The following is a 24,533-nucleotide window of genomic DNA, read 5'->3' on the forward strand; positions in this document are numbered from 1 at the left end:
GTTGCTTTAAATAGGATTACTGTGCTTTCTTTTTCCAATAGCAGGGTTCCTTCTTCAGGGTTTCTCCCCACCACAGTAGTACAGATCATGTTATATCTTTGTCCATGATTTCTCTGTGGTTTTTTGAACAATGTTCTCCTTTTTATTTGAACTTTATTGTTTTCTGTGTGGAAACACTAAGGTATCCTGAGTAGACCATGCAATCTTCATCATATCTCATTTCTCCAGAAATTTTTCCAAACATGGTCTTATATCGACACAGCTCTAGACTTCCTTAATGTCAGGACCTCCTATGACCTTCCTGACCACAGAATTCACAAACATATCAAAAAAATAAATTGTTGACTGGCACACAACACACTATTTTGCCAGTCTTGTGCCCTTCTCCTTTACATTCTCTGGAGACGGTTTCTTGTTCTTCTACAATGGGGCAAACCTATTGAAGGCTGCTCACATGTCTGTTTTCCACCTCAATGTCTTGAAGAGGTCAGGACTGGGTTGAAGCATTTCAGTGCAATGCTCCATAATTGCTGCAATGCTTGGAGGCAAGGGGATGGAATTGAAAGTAAAAATTATGGGAGGTACAAAAACAGTCTGAGTAACGGAGCAGTTCAAGTTCATGGTTTCTTTTTTGAGTATCATTGCCAAGAAATTGGTTGGATGCTAATATCTACTACATCTCATAACCTAATTAGGATTGACACAGGTTCATAATAGTAAATAATATTTTCTAGAGATTTTTCCTGGTCCTAAAATCAAAGCATCAAAGTCTTAGAGTCAGAAGTTACAATATATTTGGCTAATACTAATCCTGGATGCCAAAGAGCTAGAAATATGACTCTTCTGCTTATGGGGAGAAAAAAATACCAGCATAGCTCTTGTAACTAGTTCTAGCAAGTCAGAGCTTGGCTGACACCAGCTTAATTAATTTTTCCTTCCAAGCAATATCATCAACTCTTTTCTCCTTTAGGAGTAACCTACAATATGCAACCTGTGCAAATCAATAAGGCTTTTGTGGCCTTTGCATGATTTAATGTACTAGCTGTCCACCCTTGCAGTAATTTTGATCTGTCTGCAGGAGTGCTGCCCAGCTTGAGTTACACTTGCAATAGAAATATGGGCTTGTGAATAAATCTTTTGAAATTTTTTGGGAGAAGCCAAGCTCACTTAACTGGATGCTCTTCACTTTAACATTATTTCACACAAACATTAAAAAACCAGTGCCTGGTTTTTTTAAGGTTGAATGGGAGTGGGCCAAAGCATATGCATCCCAAATATGGGGTTGCTAAGAGACATGAGGTTCATTTGACCCAATATAGTCGAAGATAGCTGCCACTGTGTGGTATACTGTGTTTGGGCTCTGGGACTATTCCCAGGTGACTGACAGAAATATTGAAAGGAATACTGAAGAATATAGATTAAAAGCAAAATTTTATGAGTGTTCATAAAACCCAGTAGCTGCAGTGGGGAGTAGAGTCTAAGACTTATGCTCACCTGAGCAAGGGACAAAAACATTCCAGGTGACCTGTGGCACATACCTGTGATTGGAGAAGCTAAGAAGTTCACAGCATGTAAACAGCAGCAACTTTCCATTCTTGGGCTGGCTGTATATCAGCCACAGACATAAGTTAGAGCAGTTTGAAGGCTGGTCTAAATTATGCCAGCTGCCAGCAAGCTCAGCCAAGGTTTTCCAGACCAAAAGGAAACACTGTCCATATGTCTTTCCTGATCTTATTTCCATATTAGACATCATGGATGCTGAAGAACTCACAGTGAACAACTTCTGACACCAAAGTCCCTCTTAATGTAGAGGCACTTTATTGCTCTGTGATAGCTAATGGCGGCTCTGCAACAATAAGAACAAGAATGGAGAAAATTTTGACTTTGTGTCCTGTCCAAACTAATGAATACAGGGTAGGAATTTTATATCTCCAAAAGTGTAAAATTAGTTGCTCACACAGAACTGAAAGGATGAGATTGCATCCTAGCAAGCAACTCATTTGAAATACGATGCTTTTCATTTCACATACAAATGTCTTCCTCCAAAATGTCCAACCTTCTTTCAAAGTCTGTGGGGTTCTTCTGGTAGAGGTTTTCTGTTAGACTTTGACTGTGATCTCTTTAAGAAACTTTGGTTTCAGTGATCATTCTTTAACACTTCAAATATATTTCTGCAGAACTCCAGCTCCTGCTCTAGTTTCCAGGACCAGAAAATCACTAGTATGTTTGACCTCTCAGCCGAATACCGTCAGCAGCACTTCCTGACTGGCTTACTTTTCACTGAATTGGCAGCAGCACTGGATGCGGACACTGAGGGGTGCGTACCCTAATTTGTGGATTTTAGAATGGGATCAGGTCACACTGTTACTCTTGGCAAGGCCATAGTTTGACTCCAGGGCAGTCCTGCTTCCCCCAGTCTTTTCAGTGAGTCACTTTGTAACATAGCAATGACCCAGTCATGGTTTTAGCTGCAGTAGGTTCCTCCCAGTGAATAAAAATATAGTATTTGTGGTGGTAGTGTTGGCTGAATACACAAATGGAAAACACAAAATTTCAGTTGCTCTCCCCTTTAAAATGCTTCTGTCTTTGTCTGAACTTAAGTGTTTAGCTAAACTTTGACCAGAGTTTGATGCTTTTCCTTAAGCATCTCTCTTTACCGCAATGATTTTTTATGGGAAGTTTGAATGATTTGGGTGCTCTTTGATTATGATAAAGTGGATTCAAGATTTAAGCAAGAAACATGAATCTCTGCTCAGAATCAAAGAGATTATCTATCAAGTGCATATTGGTGTTTATTATTTGTTTCTTTCACCTCCTTTCTATTTATTAAATCCTTCAGTTGTAAGTGATTTGTGCATGATCCATGACTGGAACTCATGGACGGTTTCTTTGTTAACAGGATTAGCAAGGTGCAAAGAAAAGCTGTCAGTGCTATCCTTAGCCTGCTGAGTTCCCATGACCTGGACCCACGTTGCTCCAAAAAGGAGGTGAAGATTAAAATTGCAGCTCTTTACCTCCCCTTGGTTGGTATAATTTTGGATTCAGTACCGCAACTCCATGATTTTACAAGTAAGACTTCTTGCCTTTGAATTTTTCAATATCTAAGAGGGACTTGTCTAAATAATTTATCAAATATAAGAGATTAGTTTAGTAAGGCTAAATATTCTTTACTTTAAATTAAACTGGATTTTTACATACAGGAAAAACTTCAGTGTCCTCACTTCATGAGGAAGTGGTAGACCAGAGATTTGTCTCTAAGTACTCCTGCATGTCTCTTAGTGTAAGTTTTATGACCTTCCAAATTAAGCCTGCAAGGTCTGCAAAAAATATTTAGTTCTAGATACACTTAATAGTAGTGAAAATACTGTTAGTGATACTGACATCATGTTACACCACAATTATAGAAATTTGATGGTATTCTCTTTTTCTATTGCTTTTTTACTGCTATTAACATGATATCAAAATTAATTAATTAAAGGTATAAACTTTGAAGAGTATATTTTTATCACTGGTTCTGAAAATATTTCACATTTAAATGTCTTAACAAAAAACTTACTAATATGAAAGTGTTATTTATCTTTTTCAATTTGGTACAGTAAAAGCATTTACTTTACACTGGCTAATTAGATCTCACACCATTCTTTTAATCTAAATATTATTCTTATACCATAGATGGAAAGAATTATTATGAAGAAGTCCAGGTTTATGAATATGCCTAGGTTTTAGAGTGTCTTCCATTGAGAATCTGCCACAAGAAGTTGTGATTCCATTCTGAACACATGGAATCCAGCTGATCACTCAGATTCTCTGAAAAACCGACCTTGCAAAACACAAACTGGATGCTCAGAATCAGACAAGAGTTTTGCAAAACTTAGGTATAAATAACTTCATTTGCTGAAAGTGATGTCAAGAGCCAGCAGGGAATAGAAGCAGTTAGGTGCCTGAAATAAAATTTGTCTTTAAGTCAGCAGGCAATACTGGATTTGTCAGCTCTTAGCAGCCTTACATACTTTGTTGAATATTACCAAATCCATGTCTCATTTCTGTGCTTATCCTCTTGACTGAAATGAACTAGAACTGGGTGGTTCCAAGTCTTACAAAGGACTGGCTTGACTTTGAACTTCAGACATAATCTCATGTTTGCTACCAACTTTTATGTATTTTATGTATTTGAATAATTTGGCAGTCTTTGCAGATGGCTGCAATTTCTCTCACTAATGCTGTGCCTCCTTCACTGCTTGGTACATCTACCAGACAAACAATCCCAGGGATGGAGGTGCCAATTGTTTTACTGGGTTACAGACTGATGGAAAACTGTGACATGTGAGCAGAAGCAACTGGATTGCTCCTAACGGTCCAATGAGAGATTTCAAATTTAGTTTCAGATATCCGGAGCGGAAAGGGACGTACGGGAAACCCGGAAGAAGAACAAGAGTCCTCAGGTGCAATCAACCAAAATGTGGCCCTTGCCATTGCAGGGAATCAATTCAACATCAGGAACTCTGGAATATCTCTGGCATCACTGGTGTGTTCACTGCTGTGCCAATCTCCTTGCTTCTATCTGTTTTCATCTTCCTTTTTTTCTTCTTTTATCCATCCTTGCCACTAATAGCTACAGTCATGATAAATTGCATTTTGTTTCCTTCATCCCCAACAGATCCCTCATAGTCCTTCTGTTATCTTCTCCTATTCTCTTTTAGATATTTAATTGCTATTTTACCATACAATGTTCACTTTTTTTCTCCCACATGCCTATCTCCATTTCCACACCAAACCTAGACTCATTTCCAGATCTGGATTTCCAGATCCAGATCCAGTTGTGTCAGCCCAGCAGTTCCAGTCTTACCTGAATCCATGGATCCAGGATTCAGATGCTTCTTTTTCTCTATGTGTGATCTTTCCTCATACGGTGCTTTTTTACCTTCTGTGCAATTTGGCTGACACAACTGCATGGCAGGAGGGGAGCAAATACTAGAAACTTCTTCTACATTTTAATAAGGATATTATTATACAAGATGTAGCAAACTGATGCTTCTCTTAGTCTTTCACTTGCATTCAACTGATCTTTTCTCTAATTACACATATAATCAAAATTACAATAACTATCACCTGGATGAGGTCAAATTTACTGAATTCCAGTCCTGAGATTCTATTCCAATGAAATTTAAAGAAGATTACTTCAGCCAAATTACCTTCCTCTCCTTTTTTTTCCTTTCAATTGACATTTACTTTATATGTTCCTAGCCCTACAGACAGAGTGCCACATTAGGTCCTGATACTACTCGCAACCTTTTAATCTGTTTCCTCTGGATCATGAAAAATGCTGACCAGAACCTAATACAGAAATGGGTTGCAGACCTTCCATCCATGCAGCTGAACAGGATTTTAGACCTCCTCTTCATTTGTGTTTCCTGCTTTGAATATAAGGTAAGTGAAACAAAGCATTGTTTTGTCGTCCTGGTTTGGATCAATGTTTTTACTTAAATTCCAGCTGTACAGGGGAAATTTGTTATTGACAGTTGTTAAATTAGCACTTTTCTTATCTAGACAAATTAGTTCAGATAAAATAACTGACAATAGCCTTCAAGCAAAATGGTGCCAAAACTTCCAGGAATTCCTATGAAGGTGTCCTAAGTAGTTTAATTTTTTTCTTTTACCTTGGTATTTGAAAGAATTATGCCAACAGCTCCTGTAAGTACTGGACAGGACACTAAGGATGACTCTTTATTTAAGAGCAGGGACTTGATGTCAGCACTCTTCTCTCCAAGATGGTTTATCTTAAATGCACTAAATAACCTTCTCTCTGAACTTCAATTTCTTTCTCTGTAGTACTGAACTACATCTTTGTTTCTATTAGCATTACATATTCTACCTCTTTCCTCATTTGCAACATTTATACACTTTATGTATTAGTCATATTCATTGCTTTCTGCCCCTTCTACAGGTCTCTCCTGTTATATCTCATTCTGGAGGTATAATTTGATCCCACAATCAAAAATGGAGGCATTGGTGTTGATTGCTTTAACTTTACTTTCAGGGGAAGCAAAGCTCAGATAAAGTTAGCACCCAAGCCCTCCAGAAATCGCGAGATGTGAAAGCTCGATTAGAAGAGGCTTTACTGAGAGGAGAAGGAGCCAGAGGAGAAATGATGAAGCGCTGCAGAATACCAGCTGGTACTTCATACCCTTATCCCCCCATGCCTTTTGAGATGAGCTCAAGTGGCTGTAGACATAAGTGAGCTTGTTTGGTTTGTGCACACTATCCATTTTCATCCTTGTCCATTTTGCTCCCTTTTCATCCACAGTCCATTCCTTTGCAGACCATTCTTGGTTTTGCATAGATGAAAATATCATCAGGCTTCAACTATCCCAGGTGTAGCTAGGACTGAGCTCTTCTCATGTGAATAATATGAAGCTGAGAAAGAAATTTCAAGATGTTCTAAAAAGTTCTGTTAGGGACTAATCAAGAGCCAAGAAATAGTACCAAAACAATCGTTAAAAACAAATTGTTCATAGCAAAAAAGTTTGCTTCATTTAATAAATGGATAATCTGTGGGCTGGATTTTGTAGGGCTGTGTAGAGATTAAGCTAGTTAATGCTCTGAAAAATCCTCATTAAAAAAAATAGGTGAGTCTTTTTACTAGAACCCTGAACCTGTAAGTTGAATGGTTTTAGTTCTGAAAGACTGCTACAGAAATATATCTCTTTCTTTTGGTGAGCTATCAGACTTCAGGTGTCCCCTTTTGTTTTAATCCCTCTGACATATACTGCACTCTTAGGGAATGACAGATCAGCAGGGGTAAATGAAAATTTGCGCTGGAGAAAGGAGCAGACACAGTGGCGGCAGGCAAATGAGAGACAAGATAAGTAAGTAATTTAATTAATGCATATTGCTTTTATTAGAACCAAGCTGCTTGGGGTTTTTATGTTTTGTTCTTGCTCCTAGGATATTTTATTACAAAATCAGTAGTTTCAATCCTTTCCCTCTTCTGTCAAAGAGAAAGAAAAAGAAAATGTTTATGTAGCAGAAATATCCAACTGTTGCTGTGATACAACAAATACTATCAGGAGAATTTTAAATAGCTATCTACACATTTTTTTTCCTTCTTGTTAATAGTGTGGCAAACATTAGTTAGTGATAGGGTCATATCAAATACACCACAGAGTCTTGCTATCTTTATTTTGGTGTTGCTCTTGGCTCCTGAGTGTATACAGTGGTATATGTTTTGCCACATTAAATCAACTAAGCTAGGTTTGACATGCTGAGTTAATACAGAGAAGCTTGTAAGCTGGAAGTCAGGGAAGATAATGCTTTGGGGTTTTGCAACAGTTATATGTTTCATGCCAAAGAAGATCCAGTCAGCATGGTTAATGTACAAAGCTCAGTGGTTGCTGGAAATGGTCCAAACACCTGTAAAGTTCATTACATTTGTACAGCTCTTACTGTTATTGGGATTTCTGCCCTTATTACAGCACTGAGGTTTTTGTCCCTTCTGGCTTTTGTTGCTTTGAGTCATTGTAGTTAATAACCATATGACTTCCCTGATTTCCTTTCTTAGCCCTCCTCAGAATTACCTATTTGTGCACTAAAGGATGGCTCTTTGCTCCTCTGGTTTTATTTTTGGGTAAAAGAATGTTGCAGAGCAGCTACGTATTTTGAAGCCACTCAGAAGCATGATTGTAAGGGTGTTGCTCCAGCCACAGAAATGCAGCTTAGGAACTTTGGCTGAAGTTAGAGGATCTTTAATCTCAAGCTCTAGAAAGCAGCCTCTAGTCAGGAAACAGCACCTTTTTGAGCAGCTTTGGAAAAAGAAAAATGCCTCTTTGTGTTTCTGGCATAGAAGGGATGTGTGAAAATGCAATTTTGTAGTATATAAGTTGTAATATATAGTTCCTATGCTTATTCAGCTGCAGGCAGGAACTGCAACTGCCCTTAGGTCTCAGTTAAGAAGGTATTATGTGTTGCCTTACCACTATCTCCTGTCTTTTATCAATATTTCAGTTCTCTCTTAGCCTGGGACACTGCTGTATGGACCTGCTGTCTTTTGTTGTCAACAGTCTCAGGAATCAACATTTTAAATTCCTTACATTAAACAATGCTTCTATAGCACTGAAGCAATTTCCATTTTGGTCTAGTCTATACTTTTACTTTCTTTTTTTAATGGAATTGTCAGATCAATTATCCATTATTCCATTTTGGGGTTTTGTGTCCTGCTACAGGCAATGCATTCAGAAATTACAGCTTAGTTTACTGAACAATTGAACATGATATTAAGTAGCCATTATGCAGATGACTATTAAGGAAGAAAAGCATCTATCCAAACTATCTAGAGGCCTAGTTTTCAAAAGTCCTTTTTGTGACTGCTCTTCTAAGATAGCAGCTTTCCTAATTTAAATCCATAGTTTTTAAGAAGCACTTCTGAACACTGCTGTCATTTTTTGCTCTTGTGGGATCATTCAGAATGGTATGCGTTTGTATTCTGCCTCTGTTTAAACAGTAGGTCATCTAATACTTGGGATACCCTCTGCTTGCTTTAATTAGAACTCCTCTTTGCAGAACAAAAGCTGAACTAGACCAAGAAGCTCTGATCAGTGGAAACCTGGCAACTGAAGCTAACTTGATCATTCTTGATATGCAAGAGAACATCATTCAGGTAAGAAACAGTAGAGGTAGTTAGTACCAATCCCTGCTCCCTCAGAAACTAGTGGAAGCAAGATTATTTTTTCCTTTTGTTTCTTAGACAATGCAAAATATTTTGAGATCTTCTGTAAACATTTTTATAGCCTTGAATAGAAAAAAATTCATTGGTAGCGAGGAGAAAACTTCATGCTTGAAAACCTGTTAGTAGAAAAGCATTTATCTGCTAGACTTCTGTTGTACTGGACATTATTTTCACATGACATCACTCATAGCATCTAGTCTTCCCACTGCTTTGGTTGTGGATTTGATCAGAACATACCAGTATGTCTGTTTAGCCTAGATGCTCAGGATATCAAGAATGCAAAGGAAAGGATGGTGCTTGCCCACCACAGGATCAGTTCCTAACCCAAATTATACATGAAGGATTGGAAAGAACAGAAATGGAGCTTCAAAAATCACTGCTGAAGCCGACTGAGGATTGGATGCTGAGAGTCTTGGGAACTTGGAAAATGTTTGGGACATTTCCCCCTCTGTCTTCTTGGTCACTACAAAAGTGCCTTGAAACTTCTCTGAAGCCGATGTTAAAAATGAGGAAACTCTAAACTCCTGAATGTCTCTTGGGCAGGGGAACAGAACTTCAATTCCTGTGTGTCAATTAATTGCTGAATTACCTCATAGAGTTATTGTTTTTCTCCTTCCTATGTAGGCGAGCTTTGCAGCAGAATGCAGAGATAATCTCTTGGGAGGAGTTTTGAAGGTCCTGGTAAATTCTCTTGGCTATGATCAGAGCACCACTTACCTGACTCATTGCTTTGCCACACTCAGAGCACTCATTGCCAAGGTATGCTCTTGATATATTTCTATTTTCACGCTTCCAGTCAAATTAATAGAACAGCATTTCTACAGCAGAGCTGTGTGCATCCACTTACCACTCTTCTGTGACATTTATTAAATGTATTTTGCATTTGTAAATACAAAAACCCCTATACTATCTGTAGGGCTGTTGCAGGATTTCAATATTTGCATCAGTTGTAAGGTTATTTCACTGGCCACACAAGATGGAATAATTAAATATGAATAATCTTGTGGATTTAGCAGTCAACTCTTAAACATATAAGATTTACTAATAAAAAGGTGGACAATTCCACACAATTTATTTCAAATACATTCTGATTTTAATTAGGAATCTTAATGCCAAGAACTGCACAAGAATTCCGTAACATCAAATATAATTTTTTATATCAGCAAGACTAGTTTCCAATCAGATGGGCAGCAGAGAAATAAAAACTCATGAGGCATTGAGGGCATCATTCTAGGTTTCTATTTCTAAGACAGGTTTCAAAATTCTAAGTACATTCTAAAACCTTGACAGTTTTCATCTTTGTTCTGCCTGAAAACTAAGCCAAATCTCTCTTCCACTTCTGTGTCACCAGTAAAAAAACTCCAGATCAGAAAAAACAAGAGCAACAACAAAAAACAAAACAAAACACTACCAAACAAACCCTAACAAAACAAAAAAAACCCCCACAAATTGCAAAACATATATAAGGACAGAAATTGACCCAAAGTATTTTTTTACAATAGAGGTCATAATGGGTTGGGTGCTTTGTAAGGACTCTAAAATCTTTTTAAGATTCATTCTCTTGCAAAGAAAAGCTACTCCAATAAGGAAGAATCCATGAAATGTTTATTTTCCCTAAACTTCTAAAATACAAATAAGAAACAGGATACTCCTGTCCAGTTAAAGCCTGTCTGCTCTTAAATGCAGGTTCACTGACAAAGCCTAATTACAGGGTAGATATCTGAATAGTTATGAAACTAATAATTATGTTTTCATTTTACTTTATCTTTAAAAGCTAACTTTCAATTACAGTAATGAATTTTGTTAAGCAATTGTTATTCTCATTGAAATAGATCCTATAGTTAAGCTGACTTGGTTCTGTAATTCATTAAGCAATCATTCCAATTATTTCTATTACACTGTAGGCATATAGATGTTATTTTCCAAATAAACGTGATATAGCCCTGTGCCAGCAGGTTTTTAATATAAATTAAACACGAAACAGTGAGATAATAGACTGAAGAAAAGCTGAGAACTGGGAAATGGGTCTGCAAATTGGACAGACTATCTTATGTTCACTCACACGCCTTAATCAGCCCTGTGTATCTACATATGGTACTGGTACATCTGTGCTGTCTCTGCTGGAAGTTTCTGTGGACAGATGTTCTGCCCCAAGTTTATTGCCTACTATGTGCATTGTGAAGACACTGTAAAGGAGGATATGGCCTGAAAGCTTGGCAGTGGAAGTTTTGTGACACACCACAGGAGGAAGAACATGTTGGAGGCCTGCGGAACGCTAGGGCGTTGATGCAAAGAACTAAAAATTGCTCCACATACTTCAGGAAGTATTTGCATACTTCATCAGTCATTATGTATTCTGAAAATAGAAAATCTTCATGTTTCTTAGAATTTTGCAGTATTTGATGTTTTCAAAAACTTCTGGAGCCATCATACTCTGTGTCTATTCTATCTCTTTCTCTTTTTTTCAAAACACTATTCAAGACTATTTCAAGACTATTTTCAATCCCTTCTTTCCTGAAGAAAATCTTAAAATGGAATCTACAGCATTACAGGAATCAGAAGTCTGAATAAAAAGAAGTATAAAACAGTTTTTTTTAAACTTTAGACTTTCTCTAAGCCTTGTGATTTGTGTGCACAAAGATAATGATGTGTTAATGGCTCAAAATGACACTAATAAATGTTTCTTCTCTTTCCCGTAGTTTGGAGATTTGCTGTTTGAAGAGGAGGTCGAACAGTGTGCTGACCTGTGTCAAAGAGTTCTCCATCACTGCAGCAGCAGCATAGACATTACACGGACTCAAGCCTGTGCCACTCTTTATCTCCTCATGAGATACAGCTTCAGCTCTAACAGTGTAAGGTTTTGACAGCAGCAGTATATTTTGTGCCACCTTTTTTGTGATCAATTGAAACAAAGACTGAAGTTGCAACAGCAGGTGGAATGCATCCGCAGTCACCTGATCTGCTGTTTCACACATTTGAGCCAAGAGAAGTGCTAAAAATGTAGGGGGAAAGTAGCTTTAATTGTTGTTCATTGCTTTGATTCAGGAAATGTGACTTGTCCTGCAATATCTGTAAATGCAGCTTCAGACAGAGCAGCATTAGGCCTCTGACAGCAAAGACTATATAATGCATAAGCAATACTCTTCATGTTGTCTTTTTTCATTCATTACTGTGTCAGAACTACTCAGTCTAGTTCATTTCTAATGCAATTGCAACCTCAGTAAAATTCCTGTATGCTCGTATTGATAGGAATTCCTCACCATCTCCTTGGTCTCTCTTAGGACTAGACTCTGATTTTTATCACACATGTGGGGTAAAATACATACATTATGCATATAGATTAATAATGTTCTAGCACAAAAAGATATGCATTAACATTTTGGATAGCATCTGATCTTGTACAGAATTTCCTTCACTACTTACTCCTTTAAAAGCCGTGGGTATGTAAAAAGTGTAAGCTCTGCAGAAGGAAAATGTACTGCAGACACACCATCATCATCAGGGTGTAGTGCATCACTAATTGAATTTCCCAGAGGCCTTGTGCTTCCCAGATTTGTTTCCAGAATGTTATTCCAGTCATTCTTACTCATTTATTCTTGTGTGTGGTCTGATCCACACACCCACTGGCCTGTGCAAAGGGGGAAAAGGGGTGCTTCTGGCTTTCTCCTGTCTCAAGTAAGCATGCATATTTCCAGGAACATTCTAGCATCAAAGTATAGACATGTCAGAATTAGGGATCTTTGGCTTAAGTAAGTAAAACGTGATTTGGTAAAACATGTTTTTGCTAAAATATGATTAGGCTGGATGCACCAGAGGCCAGTTATGTGAGCCATGAGTCTACTGCACTCAGTCTGGGCAGGAGAAAGTGTGTTTGCTTCATAGAGGAGAGAAATATGTGAACTGCAGTGCAGCCATCATTCTTTCATGTTTTTTCTTTTTTTCTTCTGGAAGAATTTTTCAAGAGTGAAGATGCAGGTGACCATGTCGCTAGCTTCTCTGGTTGGAAAATCACCCGAGTTTAATGAGGAATTCCTTCGACGATCCTTGAGAACCATCCTGGCCTATGCAGAGGAAGATACAGATATGCAGGCAACACCATTTCCCGTTCAGGTTAAAACTTTTGTGGCATCTGTGGCTTTTATCAGGAGCTTTCACATAGGATCATGCTTGAAGCAAGTTCTAGATCTTGGTTTTCCAAAATAATGAAAATAAGGATGAAGAGGTTATTGCATGAGTTTACGTCTAGCACAAAAATAAGTGGGGAAGAAGTAGATATTATTCCATAAAATAAACTCTTAAGAACTTCCCATGAAATCACATTACAGGAGAATCATCTCTTGGTTTTGAGTGCAGCTTTCTCTTAGACCCCAGCAGGAACTATGCCCTCTAAGAGTTTTTCAAAATGGAATTTGATTCATGTTTTCAGACATGAAAGTACCATCCAGGAAGTTTCTCTCTCTTTGCCATTGTAAGGTGTCATCAGCAATAGTGAAAAACATTTCAGACAATATATACAAATACTTTGTTAAAATTCATAGAGTAACTCAGGTTGTGCTGAAGACTTACAAAAACATCTGGTTTCAGATCAAAGATCAACTAAAGCTGAACTCCATTAGCACATTTGATTTTTTTCATTCAGAAATAAATAGATCAAAGGATTTCAGCTAGTTTTGGTTAATTAAATGTGTGTGTATAAGATTTGCTATGTCAGCCGTCTTTGATGAATTACATAGAACTGGAGAAAACATCCTGACATTTCCTTGGGTAAAAGAGGCTTAAAGAGAGTAACATCATCTGGTGCAGATGCTGTTGTTTTTCCAGAAGGACAAAATAAACACCTGAGAATTTCACATTGATCTTTGCATTACTTCAGGTAGAGGAGCTACTGTGTAATCTGAACAGCATCCTGTCAGATACAGTGAAAATGAGGGAATTTCAGGAAGATCCGGAGATGCTGATGGACCTCATGTACAGGTGAATCCATTTAGAATTGCTACTGAGAAAATTCTGCAGTGAGGTGAGCTGAACCATGCATTTTAGGGACAACCTGTGACAAACTCTCTCTCTATCTGTTCTGTTGGTGCACATTCCCTCTTTAGCAGAGCTGGTCCATGTCTGAGGAGCCCCAGGCTGCAGTAGTGAGCACATTGCAGCGCAGCCTCTGGAAGGTGGACATAGATTTGGGCAAGGATAAGAGTCAGGAACATTGAAGAGTCTTGGATGCAGCAGTTTTTCTTTCATTATAGTCCCTCAGTCTCCTGCCCAGTGCTGCCTAACCATTTATTTTGCTTTCTGTTTAATGAATCATATAGAATAAAGACAGAGATGTCTTCTTCCATTCAACCCAGGGGACAAATCATAAAGATATTTTTGTTATTTGAGAAGTGGTCATTCACACCTGCTTTCTGGCCTGTGTTTTCAGAATTGCAAAAGGATACCAGACATCACCGGACTTGAGGCTGACTTGGCTGCAGAACATGGCAGAGAAGCACACCAAGAGGAAGTGCTACACAGAGGCAGCCATGTGCCTGGTCCATGCCGCGGCGCTGGTGGCGGAGTACCTGAGCATGCTTGAGGATCGGAACTATCTCCCTGTGGGGAGTGTCACTTTTCAGGTAAAAGGCTTCGACCTGGCATGAGGCAATTCTGGTGTTTGTGTTTCTTCTTCTGCCAAGCAAAGAAGAGGGGCATGTATGGGGCGGATGTTACAATGGCAGTCTCCAGCTTCTATTTCCAGCAGTTTGATACTGTAATCTCTTATTTCCTAAGGAGAACCCGTCTATTATGGCAGGCTTTTCCTAGGGCTGTTACTTATCAACTGTGACAGATGCGTCTTTCAAACTTCTTTCTAATAATCTAGATAATTGGAGCTGCTCAGTTCTTTCAGGCATGTTCTCCAATCCTTTGACTGCCCTCAAGTTACTAACAAAACCCTTTATCTGACAGCACAATTTTTAATTTCAGTTTGCTCAAATAATAGTAATTAACTATACTAACCCTTTACATTTTTACATCGGCTTTCAAGAAAAGGTTTTCTATTCTTTACAAACAGGTTTGTGTTTGGTAGCACCTGTGAAGATCTTATTCAGATGACTTTCTTAAAAGAGGGAAACACTATGCAGACTGGCTTGGCTTTACCTGTAGTCACAGGTCTCACTCACTGGCTCTTTCTGTGATCATTTATTCATTTGGACCAGATATGAGATCAACTAATATTGGTGATATGCATTCAGTTGTGGAATTGAGGGTGATAATAATGTGAATAAAAATATTATTCTGGATGAGTGGAAGTATTATTTCCTTTTTACAGATGAGTAAAATGAATCAGCAAAGGATCAAATCAATTCTGATTTTGATCTTCTGCAGTAAGTCTGTTAGCATCCAGAAAACTGACAGTAGAGTAATACTTTTCCTTATGTTGTACCAGACAAAATACTTCCCTCTATGCAATCAAAACTACCCCTTAAAATCATCATGGGGTCACTTTCCGTGGAATTCCCTTTGAGCTTAATTCATGTTTACACTAAATCCTCTTCACAAGCAGTAAAGCAGAGTTGGTGAGAGTATGAAGTGCATAGGGACTGACTTTAAAGCCCCTTTGTGTTAACACAGGCAAGTACTTAGTGTGTGTGTGTCTACCTGCTGAGGTACAGGGCTCTGCAGCAGCCTAATTTGCCTGTGCTATTTGCAGGCTACGCTGGCCTTATTTAACATGGTGATAAGGGCTAGGGATCGCAGGGGTTCTTAAGTTTACAGAAATATTTATTTTCCTTAGTGAACACAAGGCCTGTGAAATTCCATATATATCCCATATATAAAATACATGGTGATTCACGTGTTGTCTTTAATATACAGGGGATATGTAAAATTCTTCAATATGAAGGGTAAATCAAGGCTAAAGCTGGGTGAGGCATGACCACTTTGCAAAAGATCATGCAAGCCCCAGGAGTATGTCAGGCTCTCTCCTCTTAGAGTGCACAGACTGCAAAACATGGAAATACATTCTTGACTTTAGTTATTAGAGGATTAAAGATGGAAAAGGGGTAATTGGTAAAATAATAAATACATTATTTTTGTATGTAAATCAATTCTCTAGACTCTCTTTTCTTTGCTACAAAGGGAAAATAAAAATTAAAAAAATAAAATTAAACATTTTTTTTTTTTTAAAAATAAAGAAATAAAAAAAGAAAACAGTCCTTAATGGCTACTGTTACTGAAATGGCTGTTACAGAAAAGGAAAACCAGAAATTAATCTGCATGGCTTGTGAGTTTCTGCAGGTATGTGCCAGTGAACATAAGTCTGGTTGAAGTCACTCTCTTCAATGAGACTGGTTGGTAAAAAGTGGCATAGGTGTGCTAAATGTGCTGTAGTTCTTCCTCTGGCCAAAATTCAGATGTATTCTTAACTCCTGTGAATGCTGTTATGAGGCTGTGCTCACCCTTCCAGTGGTGCTTACGTGATGTGCAGACTAGGTAGTGTGATGGCAGCATGGTTGGAGTAAATTTCACCCATGGAGAAATAAATAAATCCATAAAACCCAGGGGGGAAAGCCCAATGCTGCTAGTGGTGTGCAGCGCCAATTCTTTATCTGAATTCTGATCAATAGTAACAGCCCTCAGTGTCTCTGCTATTTTATAAAGATGCCTTTAAGGACTCAGCTAGCTAGCCAGCTGGCATCCATCCCACATGCAGACAGATTGTCATTGCCAGTTTCTGCTGAAGTGAGATACTATTAATTTAACTCGTTTTAATTAATAGAAAATTGAAGTTTAGCCTTTCTGCTGCCATTGAAAGTTACATATGCCAGTCCCATACTATATGTACACATATTTCACTATTATTTTGCACATGTTTCTTCACATTATAAAATTTTTTATGTTGATGCCACCTAGTGTAATTTATTCTAAGTCCTGAAGAATTGTAGACATGTTATTTCATGGTCTAGAATCTCAAAATCTTCACTTAGTTTTATTTAAAAGCACAGTGAGATCCGTAACATTGACAAGAAACTGAGTAAATTCTGCAGGATTAAAGTGTAGTATGGCAGAGGATGAACCAAGAAGAAGCAATCAATTATTGTGGTTTTTTGGAGAGATATTGTCTGTGTCCTTCTTCTCCTCTGCTTGGAAAAGGTGAATAGAAACCTGAAAGTTCAATTTATTCAAGCAGGTGGCAGAAGGTCTGGAGTGAAGTTTGGAATTTCCCAGCTTTTCCAGTGGGAAGGTGCCAGCACTAGGAAGGGGACATTGCTTGTGACCCTAGTAGTAATGAGAATTGAGCTCACTGTGGCTCCATGGAAATCCAGCCACCAGAAAAGAGCTAGTTTGAAACCTAGAGGAGTCTGCATTTTAAACCTGAGGCTAGAAAGAAAATTCGTGATTCTTGCAGTGAAACTCCTGATCTGCCATCTATGGAGATTTATGATATTACTCTTAACTTCTAAAAAAGAATGTAACTGTGTCCCTTGGTTGTACCTGAAAAAAACTCATTCCTCTTCCCATTATGTAAATATGTTCAAACAATATCTTCCTCAATCTTTGTGATGTACTGTTCATTTAGGTTTTTTATTTCTGTGCTCTGATGTATTTTAGAACATTTCATCCAATGTGCTGGAGGAATCTGCTGTTTCAGATGATGTTTTGTCTCCAGATGAAGATGGCATATGTTCTGGGAGGTATTTCTCAGAAAGTGGACTGGTAGGGCTCCTGGAACAAGCTGCAGAGCTCTTCAGCACGGTGAGTGAGGACCATAATCACCAAGAGGGAATGGATAGTGGGCCACCTAAGCCAGATCCACAGCTTCATTTCCTGTGCATGAGGAAGCAATGTGGCACTGCTAAACCAGGCATCACAGACCTGCCACACTCCAAATGACAAGAGGACACATTTTTGGCTGTCCAAATACTGCCTCAGTCAGACTGATTAATTTTTTCAGCCTAGCTCAGCCACGTACCCACTTCTACTGTGCAGACCACAGTCAATATCAACAGAAAGTGATTTTCTCAGGAGGATCCAAGACTTTCAGTTGGTATTATCACGGGATAGTACATTTAAGAAAAAGATCTTTCATGAAGTATGTATTTCAGGAGGTATGTGAGAGTTACTTCCATACTTTTACACAGCATACAACCATGAACCTCATAATCTACACTCACTATGCAAGGATTTGTACATCTCTAAAGATATCACTTGGGTCCCTTTGTCCAGACACAGCTGTGATTGCCCTGAACTATACATGACAAACAGATCCATTTCCTGCTGCTAACCTGCATTTCTAGTTCTTGTGGCCCTGAGGCAGAAACCATGGCTTTACACAGGAATTTGGGCTTGAGAATCCAACAGATCAACAGATCAGAGATCCAAATTACATCCAGTTTATTGTTTGCTGTTCAGAATTTCCCATTTACTATTGCTAGTTTTCAGAACACCTAAGCAAGCAACATAGCAGATTAACAGATGAGTCCCATAAATCCCCTTTACAGCCAAGCCATTGATGGAGATATAGTTTCTTTTCAGAGAGCATAAAGACTTTTTTTTTTTCTCCTCTTTTTTTTCTTTTTTTTTTTTTTTTTTTTTTTTTAATAATCAAAGGGAGGTTTGTATGAAACTGTGAATGAAGTGTACAAAATTGTCATCCCCATACTGGAAGCACATCGAGACTTCAGGAAGCTTACCTTGACACACAGCAAGCTACAGAAGGCCTTTGACAGCATTATTAATAAGGTACTTAGGAGGAAAGGCGCTGCTAGCAAGACACATTGCTGGGTTGCACTATTTGTTTAAGACTGATGTTCATAAAACTGTTGATGTGTGTATTTGGTTTGTGTGGCCAGTTTGATAGTGGAGGGCGAGGGTTAAAAGGGTGATGTCAATGAGAAACTGCTACAAACTCTATCCATGTCCAACTGAGCCAATGCCAGCTGCTGGCCAAGGCTGGGCCCATGGGATCATCCCAGGGGCTGCACCTCTGGGATTATATGTTTAAACAGGGGAAAAAAGTTACTGGCCAGATGTAATTGTGCTCTGAGGAGAGACAAGTGGAAAATATGTGAGAGCAACAGCTCTGCAGAACCAAGGTCAGTGGAGAAGGAGGAGCCAGAAGTGGAGGTGCCAGAGCAGAGATTCCCCTGCAGCCCATGGTGCAGACCATGGTGAGACAGTTGTGGCCCTGCAGCTCATGGAGACCCACTCCTCTCCCTGAGCAGTTGGAGAAACATATGATGAAATGACCATATCCCCCATTTCCCATCTCTGCACCACTGGAAGAGAAGATGCAGAGCTCTCTCTAGAAAAAAGGGAAAAAGATGTTTTTAAAATTTGTTTTACTTCTTGTTATCTTGTTCTGAGTTTGATTGGTAATAAATTCAGTTGGCTTCCCCAAGTCCAGTGTGTTTTGCCCATGATGGTAACCAATTTGTTGGTTTTTTTGATTTTGTTTGATTTTTTTTTTTGAGTTTGTTTGATCACTCTCTATCCTTATGTCAGTTCATGAACCATTCACTGTCTCTCTCCTGTCCAGTTGCAGGGTGGGATAATACAGTGGCTTTGGTGGGTACCTGGCATCCTGCCATGATCAACTCACCAGAATTTGAAATAGCTCCATTTCCTTTTTCAAACAAAAGCTCCCATCTGCTACATAGCATACAGTGTAAAAAGGCTCTCCATACAAAAAAGCAAGGATGAATGTAAAATGGGTTTAGCTGAACACATCTGTGTCCACCTGGCCACATCTGTTTAACAAAAATAACTTTGTTGTCAATTCACTAGTGTTTTTGGTTATAAAACAGAAGAAATATGAAAACCTGTCAAAATTCTCAGCACTCCTACTTTCCCTTCTTTTTCTTCAGAAGAGCCTTATTGCTGAGCCTAGTCAGTTTCAAATTTGAATAAACTTTCATTGCAAAATTTTAATTTTGTTTCATGTATTCAAACGAATTAAAAAATAATAAGGTATTTTGTTTTGTAGAATCTCCTTCAGAGTCAGCTTAAATTTTAAACTGGATTGCAGTTAAATGTTCCCTTAGTTTGTATGCTTTCTCTCCTGTGCTTCATCAGCACTGATGATATGTGGAAGTGGCTTTGAAATAGGGAAAATGTAGGACTAGTGGGTTTTCTTATTACATTAGTTAGGGGGAAAAAAAAGGCAAACAAATGCTACAATGTCCATATAAAGCAATTGTAAATTTCCTCTTCTTTTTATCTATTAGGGTCAAAAGCGAATGTTTGGAACTTACTTCCGTGTAGGTTTCTATGGATCCAAATTTGGGGACTTGGATGAACAGGAATTTGTTTATAAGGAGCCTGCAATTACAAAACTCCCTGAGATTTCTCACAGATTAGAGGTAAGGAAAAACATTACGTTAATGTGATCTCAAATGGCATATTATACTTTTCAATGAACCCACACACTCCTAATATTATTATTGCTACCTAAAAAATCAGTAACATGCTAATTTGTACCATAGATTATTTCCTTAGTGCATATCATTTCCACACTATCACTTTTTAAAGCATAATGATTAAGTAATCCATTCTTTCAAGTCTATGTCTCTTACAAGCAGGCCTGTAATACATTGAGTGATTTTGAGCATGTCAGATATTTGCTTTGGTATCTTTTCAGCTTTTTTTTAATAGAATTGCTATGTTTCCTTCTGATTGTTTTACCTCAACTTCTGTGATTTTCTGAGCAACTCACAGTGATCTTTGTCAGAAGATGCCTTACCCTAGCTAGCTGTGGTTTGTGGAGCAGTATACTGACTGTACAAAGCCCAGAATTCATCATGGTTGTGAATCCTGTCTCCTAGAATTGCATTAGCATTGCATTAAGGACTAAAATTTTGGGATAATTCTGTTTCCTTTCTAGGGATTTTATGGCCAGTGTTTTGGAGAGGATGCTGTGGAAGTGATTAAGGATTCTGCTCCTGTAGACAAAAGAAAGCTGGATCCCAATAAGGTAGGGAAGAGTATTATTATATTATTATATTATTATAATTATTATTATATATTATTATATTATTATATTATGAGAGGGTTGAGTGCTTTGTCACACAAGAGAAATGAGGAGAGAAGGTCCCTGTTGCAACTTTTATGCTGAAACATTAAGGCAATAAAAGAAACTACCCAACTTGGTATCTCTGTGCCCAGTGGTATTAAAGCCCTGTGACAGGCTTATCATGGTAGCTTGTCACAGAATATAGACATTAAAAGTCCTGATCTCTAGTCCTTGCCCTGGTTCTGATCCCCAGGGTTAAGCTGTGGCCTCCCAGATGCAAGTTTTGTTAGCTCTGAATAAGAAAATTACCCCTGAAGGATTTCCATCTGTGTGCTTTTCCAAACCATCCTTAGCCAAAGTGTACTATGGGATACTTCACATGTGACATTCCTTTTACATTCCTTGGGTTGTAAAGTGCTGTAATGATTCTTCCCTCTTTTTTTAGGCATACATACAAATTACTTTTGTGGAGCCCTATTTTGATGAGTATGAGATGAAGGACAGAGTTACCTACTTTGAGAAGAACTTCAACATCTGTCGGTTCATGTACACTACACCTTTCACCATGGATGGGCGTCCCAGAGGAGAACTTAGTGAGCAATACAAGAGGAACACCATCCTAACCACAATGCATGCTTTTCCCTACATCAAAACAAGAATCAGTGTCATTCAAAGAGAAGAGGTAATTGGGTTTTGAAGACAGATCTGATCTAATTTCTCAAAGACTGAGGGAGTCTCTGGGTGGGAAGATTTCCAAATTTATGCTTGGCAGAAAAAAAAAGAAAGCTGAGTTTCTCAGACATTGCTCTTGTAAATAGGAGTATCACAGAAGGGATAGACAAGGCAAGAGAGAGATTTACTATGGAGAAGAGATGATAACAAGTGTACATTCTTCTTTTGACCTCCTAGCTTTAATGCTGTGTAGGAGCATATGCGGAGCTGTTTGAAGCTATACATACTTCTAGCTGATAAAGCAGAAGTAGCATAGGAGTACAGTCAGAGAACTAGATTGGCTTAGGGCTGGTTTAGAGACAAGGAAGCTTTATACTGTAAAAAGTGCAACACCATTTCAGGCATGAAGTAACTTAGAATAAGAATGAATTTATGTGAACAGGAGGTCTGATTCACACCCTATTCCTGCAAATGACAAGATGTCTAAGAGCTTTGGATCAGATGTGCCGTCTACCAAGATGACCATCTACCAAATTAGATTGAACAGTGTTCCTGGGTTTCACAACTAGTGCTTTTGAAACAGGAGAATGATAGTGATATTGGATTTAGAACAGGTCAGCTGCATGCATGATTTGGGTAATGAACCATCTTTTCTTCCCTTTCCCTTAGTTTATTTTAACCCCAATTGAAGTTGCTATTGAAGATATGCGGAAAAAAACACAGGAACTAACTGCAGCCACTAACCAAGAACCACCAGATGCCAAAATGCTCCAGATGGTTTTGCAGGGCTCAGTTGGAGCCACTGTAAATCAGGTAAGGGATTCAAATAAGCCAGATGAAGCATATTTTTCTCACTGCATTCTTTTTTGCACTCGTATTTCTTGCAGTGAAGGAAGTACATCTACTCAGACACATTTAGTCACTTTGTGTATTTAAACTTCATGCCTTGATATTTAGTTACCGTACACTGCTCATTAGCTGTGCTTTTGGTGAACGTGTTCATGGGAAGCACTGTCCTGGCTGTAGGTGCAAAAACTCACAGAAGCCTTGTGAATGCATCCAAGGATTTTTAATTTCTAACATGCTAGCCATCTCAGCCATTTTGTTCATTCCAGATGCATCCTTGGGGAATGGGATTAATAATAACAATTCTCCTGTGGAACCACCACAAACTCAATTTCATGGAAGTTAAGTCAATACATGAAGTCAAGACCTGAGTTCCCCAAAATAAAGCTGATAGGTATAACATAAACATACACACTAACAAAAAAAAAAACCTCAGGCAATTAAAAAAAAATTAAAGCAGAATGATGAATACATTGAATACATGGCTGAGCAAAAACTTAATAACATAACGTAACATGTTAATAGCATAACACAATTTCACACAGCTGAGGTTTTTTTGCTGAAAGCCTAAATACTCTCAGTTTCTCCAGATTCATCTCCAACCAGAGCGTCTATTATGAAATAATGTACTGTTGTAAGCAAAGATTGATCTTTTTCAGCACTGCGTTTATTGCCTGAAGGTCATGTAACACACACACAGGAGCTGTGTTTCTCTAATATAACCAGGTTTGTCACTAGGGGCATCCCAGCTCCTCTCTGCTGAGCAGAATTTGTTCCCTTTGTTGTGGGACTGGAGGAGGAATAATAACAGGAGAGGATGAGATATGCTGGGCAAAAAATTCTGCTTGCCAAAGGAAGTATTCTGGGAGAAAGGGAGCTAAAATCCATCCTGTTAGGGTAACTGTGCATAGTTTTGTTTTCTTTCATAACTGAAGTCATTAAATAGCAAACAGCTTTAAACAAATTTGTGTTGTTTTCAGTCTAAGCAGGTGGGTTTGACATTTTCCTGTGTTATTTCTATAAGGGACCACTAGAGGTAGCGCAAGTGTTCCTGGCTGAAATTCCAGCAGACCCCAAACTTTATCGACATCACAACAAGCTGAGGTTGTGCTTCAAAGAGTTTATAATGAGGTCAGTAAAACAAAATTGAAATGCTGAATTGCATCAATACATTCAATATTAGCAATAATGCAACGATAATATAACTGAGTAATTACCTATGCAAGTTAGCATCACAAAGCCTGGCATCTCACACTTTAAACACTTTGACCACACTTGTTATTTCTGCTTCACATGAATGCCTAGGTAGGCATTGCATTCTCAAAGGGAAGAAATGTTAACACTCTAAATAAATAATGTATAAATTAAGATCTTTAATTTGTTTTATCTTTTGACATCTTGTAGAAATCAAACATTTCAGACTATTGCCTTGATTTAATTTTTAATAAAATTACATTCTTATGTTGAAAGCTGTTCTTAAGAAAACCACATCTGTCAAGCAGACACAGTCGTAGTGGCAGACACAAGTCCTTTGCTTTAGATATGTTTGTAAATCTCAACAAGCCTATTCACATAAGAAGATACTCATCTCCTTAGTCCAGACTATCCTTCTTGCTGAAGGGTGAGTTTGACTTAAATAAAAACAAGTCTTATGCAGAAGATACAGATTCTAAGTATTGCTATTGCAAATTTATCTGTTTAAACAGTAAGTAGGCAGCTAGCTCAGTATTCTGCAGTCATTAAATTTGCTTTTTATTAGTTCACTCATGGTTTCCTAATATCTAAAAAAAAAAAATAAAAATCTCAATTTATGTACTAGGGAAAAACAGAGCTTTCTTATTAGCTCATTATCACTTTAGTCTTGACAAGTTACCAGAGGAATGCCTAGACTAAAGGAACTGGCTCTTGTCCATTTAAATTACCTGAGACAAAATGAGGGAGTTAAACAGAAGTATTTTATATATATCATGTCTTTTTTTCTTTCTTTTTGCCTAGGTGTGGTGAAGCAGTGGAGAAAAACAAGCACCTTATTACTGCTGACCAGCGGGAATATCATCAGGAGCTCAAAAGAAACTACATCAAACTGAAGGAGAACCTTAGACCCATGATTGAGAGGAAGATCCCAGAGCTGTACAAACCTGTAGTGAAAGTCCACAGCATAAGGTATAGTTAGGGCAGGGTTATCTCTTGTGGCTATGCAAAAATATGCCATTTTTTGTAAGGGAGAAAGGGAGTTTTACTGGCAGTGAAAACCAAGCCAGAATATGCCTTTCCAACTCCATTACTGATGAAAGAAATCTG

General features: G+C 38.2%; 1 protein-coding gene across 7 annotated transcripts in view; it reads left to right on the forward strand.

The window, feature by feature from the left end:
* Nucleotides 1-24,533, forward strand: part of DOCK8 (dedicator of cytokinesis 8) — an 87,702-nt gene that overhangs the window by 60,637 nt on the left and 2,532 nt on the right. For all 7 annotated transcript variants that reach the window (XM_015653626.2, XM_033511367.1, XM_015653625.2 and 4 more), the window contains 20 exons: nucleotides 2,178-2,317; nucleotides 2,900-3,069; nucleotides 4,380-4,525; nucleotides 5,245-5,427; nucleotides 6,038-6,173; nucleotides 6,779-6,866; nucleotides 8,557-8,653; nucleotides 9,347-9,481; nucleotides 11,422-11,574; nucleotides 12,674-12,832; nucleotides 13,596-13,696; nucleotides 14,145-14,337; nucleotides 17,315-17,458; nucleotides 18,314-18,445; nucleotides 19,930-20,064; nucleotides 20,586-20,675; nucleotides 21,160-21,396; nucleotides 22,056-22,199; nucleotides 23,257-23,363; nucleotides 24,228-24,395. In XM_015653626.2, coding sequence (XP_015509112.1) covers nucleotides 2,178-2,317; nucleotides 2,900-3,069; nucleotides 4,380-4,525; nucleotides 5,245-5,427; nucleotides 6,038-6,173; nucleotides 6,779-6,866; nucleotides 8,557-8,653; nucleotides 9,347-9,481; nucleotides 11,422-11,574; nucleotides 12,674-12,832; nucleotides 13,596-13,696; nucleotides 14,145-14,337; nucleotides 17,315-17,458; nucleotides 18,314-18,445; nucleotides 19,930-20,064; nucleotides 20,586-20,675; nucleotides 21,160-21,396; nucleotides 22,056-22,199; nucleotides 23,257-23,363; nucleotides 24,228-24,395 — 2,858 coding nt within the window. The remainder of the gene's footprint in view (nucleotides 1-2,177; nucleotides 2,318-2,899; nucleotides 3,070-4,379; nucleotides 4,526-5,244; nucleotides 5,428-6,037; nucleotides 6,174-6,778; nucleotides 6,867-8,556; nucleotides 8,654-9,346; nucleotides 9,482-11,421; nucleotides 11,575-12,673; nucleotides 12,833-13,595; nucleotides 13,697-14,144; nucleotides 14,338-17,314; nucleotides 17,459-18,313; nucleotides 18,446-19,929; nucleotides 20,065-20,585; nucleotides 20,676-21,159; nucleotides 21,397-22,055; nucleotides 22,200-23,256; nucleotides 23,364-24,227; nucleotides 24,396-24,533) is intronic.

Source organism: Parus major, chromosome Z (genome assembly GCF_001522545.3).
Source record: "Parus major isolate Abel chromosome Z, Parus_major1.1, whole genome shotgun sequence".
NCBI classification, from domain to species: Eukaryota; Metazoa; Chordata; class Aves; order Passeriformes; family Paridae; genus Parus; species Parus major.